Source organism: Phytophthora parasitica, assembly GCF_000247585.1.
Source record: "Phytophthora parasitica INRA-310 unplaced genomic scaffold supercont2.538, whole genome shotgun sequence".
NCBI classification, from domain to species: Eukaryota; Oomycota; class Peronosporomycetes; order Peronosporales; family Peronosporaceae; genus Phytophthora; species Phytophthora nicotianae.
Window position 1 is genome coordinate 1 of NW_008649524.1, and position 3,815 is coordinate 3,815.

At 53.1% G+C, this 3,815-nt stretch overlaps 2 protein-coding genes across 2 annotated transcripts; both read right to left on the reverse strand.

Annotated features, from left to right (window-relative positions):
• Positions 1–35: 35 nt before the first annotated feature.
• On the reverse strand, positions 36–1,385 carry PPTG_20371 (hypothetical protein; the record flags this gene model as incomplete). Its single annotated transcript, XM_008919157.1, has 1 exon — positions 36–1,385. A coding segment is annotated over one exon (1,350 nt), but the record flags the coding sequence as incomplete, so codon positions are not given.
• Positions 1,386–2,240: 855 nt separating this feature from the next.
• Positions 2,241–3,237, reverse strand: PPTG_25018 (hypothetical protein; the record flags this gene model as incomplete). The annotated part of the gene is made up of 1 exon (XM_008919158.1): positions 2,241–3,237. One exon carries the CDS (start codon positions 3,235–3,237, stop codon positions 3,001–3,003), a length of 237 nt encoding a protein of 78 aa, XP_008917406.1. The 3' UTR covers positions 2,241–3,000.
• Between the last annotated feature and the right edge of the window lie 578 nt (positions 3,238–3,815).

Here is a 3,815-nt window from a genome sequence, read left to right on the forward strand (position 1 = left end):
TCCACGGCAATGTCCGAGCCAATACCGTAACTCACACCGGTACAGGCAAACTCGAGACGAGTGGAGCCGTCCTCGTTACTGGCTTGGCACGTCATCACATCGAGCGGACGGATCTTGCGTTTGATGATGCAGTACACCGACGACGCGTGCGTGGGGGTACCCACGCCTTTGCCAAAGGCGTTGTCTGTGCCAGCACAAATGAGCGAAACGGGGGTCGTAGCGACCAGTGTGCGCCACACACTCTCCTCGCGCGAGAACACACCGTTCATGAACTCGTTGACCGTGCCGTCGCCGCCGACGAACACGATGGCTTCGTATTTCATGTCCAGGTCGAACGCCGCGCCGATATCGCGCGCATGTCCGCTGTATTGCGTCTCCTCCACGTCGCACTGGATGTTGGCGAGCTCCAGTAGCGGTCTCCAGTGCTCCCAAACTTTACGTCCGCGACGTCGACCCGAGTGTGGGTTGACCACTACCTTGATACGACGCGTCACGTTCTCCGGCACACGGGCCAGCCATTTCACAAGCGCTTGCAGGGAAGCCACCAGCTTATTGGCTGTGGCTTCGTCACTGAAACGCAGAGTAATGGTACGGTATCGACGCATGAGTCGACGGTGTTCCTTGCCTCGGCCTGGCAGCATGAAGTGCACGTCCACGCTGGTCTTGCTACCGGGCGTGAGCGACGCAGCGAGTAGATCGTCCTTGAAGATCTGGAACTCCTTGGTTTTCTTGCGGAACAGCGACACGCGCTGGCAATTGATGCCGTCGCGGTCCACCTGGACGGTCATCTTGCGCCAGACCGAGCCGATCTGCATCTCCATTTGCGCCGTCATGACGCACTGCTCGGGGAACTCGCGAAGACGGTGCGAGTGCATTTCACGCACGATCTCGCGGGCTGATGCGGCCGTGGAGAAGCGGAAGCGCACTTGACGATTCTCAATCGCCTCGATCGCGGCGTCGCGTTGTGGACAGCCGGCCCAGCTCTTAGACCGCGTGAGTCTCAGACTCGTGGGCGTCTCACCGGCCTCGCTGCTGCTGTCGTTGTCCTGCGCGGGCGCGTCTTTCCTGGGTACGAGGCCTTGCGTCGGTACAGCCACGGTCGAGGCTCGTCGGAAGTGGTTCTTGGCCGGTGATACCGGGCGGTTCGCGGCGTCCTGCAGTATTCGCTCGCGCACCTCGCGGATACGGTCGCGGTCCTCTCCTGTCAGCGCCTCGCCGTCGCTGCTGGCGGCCGTCGCATTCGATAGGCGCTTGGTCTTGACGTCGACATCGTCGTCACTGTCGTCCTGCGGCTCGTGGAACAATTGGTTCTCGTCCTCGATGGTCTTCACGGGCCCGATATGTTCGGGCTCGTCGTCCCTGGCGCTCGTAGGGAGCACCGCCATGGACGTACGTTGCTGGTTGGTAGAGAGATAGAGTTCTCTTGTTGCTGGGAAGTATGCGAATGAACGAACTTGTTTCCGCCCGGAAAATGCTGATTGCGCTCCGTCGGAAGTTGCAGTCAGCTGAAACAGCGATATAGAGACCGCATGGGTTAACATGGTGCATTCGAAATAAAGGTCATAATAAATGCTGGTTGATTTTGAAAGTGGGAGATATTTTAGATGATAGATGAAAGGTATATGCCATGCTCTAGTGAGTACTTGCGAAAAAGTGTATGTTGGCATCATCAGATGCATGGACGGAACGAAAAGGCCCATTACCAGTGCCTATTTTGATATCGTGGAGTGAGTAGGCTACTCAGAATGCACTTTGTCGCTGCCTGGAAATGGCTCGAGTAGAAGAGCACATGAATAATAGCTTAAGCTTGGTAAGGGCGCCTGATAGTGCGTGACTTCCAGCATTGCCGTTTATTTTTATTTTGATTTCAGATGTGCGCTGGAAAGTTAGTGAACGCTACTAACAGCGAACGCTGCAAAAATCTATAGATGTCGCTGCTGAAGCAGAGTAATAACCGCAGCTAGTGTGTTTTTTTCTTGTGCATCCGTAGGTCACAAAGCGCTCTATCCACTACGGCGGTAATTATTATAATGTTGCGATAAAAATTGAGTGGGTTTCATTGCAAGCTGGGCGTATGTCCTTCCCTTCATTTGCTAGAAGAGACTTTAAACCCACCCTCTGGGCGCGAGCTGTCTTATGGAGGGCGTGCGTGTAGTTTTATGTGAAAACGAAAAAGCTCGTCGCGAGTTTGTATTAGTTTACTTTGGCTGGCGCGACGGGATGGTGCAACACAGACCAGCTCCATACAGAATTTTCCCCAGGACTTCACCACACTACTATATTTAGTGAAATACTTCAGTTACACAATTGTGCTGCCTTCATTTTCTGAGCAATATTGGCGGTCGAGCGCTAGAAAGCTACAATTCCTACCGAGATACCCATCGATGACACAACATGCCAGAGGATTTCGAAGCAACAGCTATTAGGCTCGCAGAAATTTAGGCTGTGTGTTGTTTACACGTACCTTCCCGTAATCCATCCAGGATCAAGTTAGACCCCACGCATTGCAGGTAACAAGCAGCCAGCGATTATGTGCTTGTATCACGGTAATATTGCGCATTTCGTCATCAAGCTTGATACAACCTCGGCAGTATCGTGATCGTGAAGACCGTCTCCGAACGAGAAAGACTGATCAAACAGCAAATCGACCCAAACACGAAAAGCACTTATTTAATGGGTATTTGGACCCATTATTATCTTCGCCCGTCGATTACGTGCGCCCGATTGCGCCACAAAAAGTGTGCGTCATGTGTTTTTGTGACTGGCGGATAAGCGGTCACCAACCAGGTTGCCAATAAATCCGTCTCCTTGAAATGCGGAGCTGTCAACTTTGATTGCGAACTTCGAGCATCGCTTTGTTGGCATTCGGTTGGCGGTCGTGCTCGAATGAAGCAGAGATCCGAGTTTTGCTAGTTGTCTGCTTGAATTGCCGTTTTCGCTGCCACGCGCTCTCACTGAAGTCGGAGGGTATCAGTTGGACCCGTCCGACCTTGGCCCGCCTCAGGCCAGTGCTGTACTGGAGTGGCTCGGAGTTGCGGGTGTAGAACGGTGACCGTAGATCGCACTCATGTCACGTGTGCGATAGCGGAGGCTGGTGGCCAGCGAATGCTGCTTCCATAGGTGGCGTTTTGCCCGCGATGCGATGGCTTGATCCGGGACATGAGCACCAGATGCGATACAAATTTGCCTCTCACCCGGGGCTGCGTCGCAACTTGCGACTCGCAAGTACATGTACATTTCGCCGATGTCTACGTTCCGCCGATTATGGGCCGCCGCGTTGGCACGCGATCCGGTCTATGGCGCCTGGATTTCGAGCGCGCATCGCGGCTTGCCGTCAACAACGTGAATACTTCGGAGAAATCATTTTTCAAAGAGTATGACGGGGTTTCTTTCGGATGAGTGCTCGTATGAATAGGATAGGTTACGTTCGCTTTCATGCAAAGTATTCGAAATGAAATCTAGGTAGTGTTGCTGCTTTTTTCACAATTGAACGCACTTGTCCACTCCTGCTCATACTGCGGTGGTTAACCGATTCCATAGTTGGCAAATATCACTTGGCTCGTGGAACCGGGTGCGCTAGAATGGCTCGCGCTGAAGAAAGCGATGCTGATGATCTCGAGGATTATACCCTTCCGTGGTGTGAATAAAGTCTGCTGTTAACCCCCGCGATAGCGATCGGCGCAGGAACGGAGGCTTTTGGATAGTGTACTCACCGAAGGCTTGTGCGGTTTCAGCGCGTCGGCCTTTGAAATCGCCAAGGTGTATTCGAATAACCTGAAATGTACGTGTATAAATTCGAAATCGCCTTAGTTTGA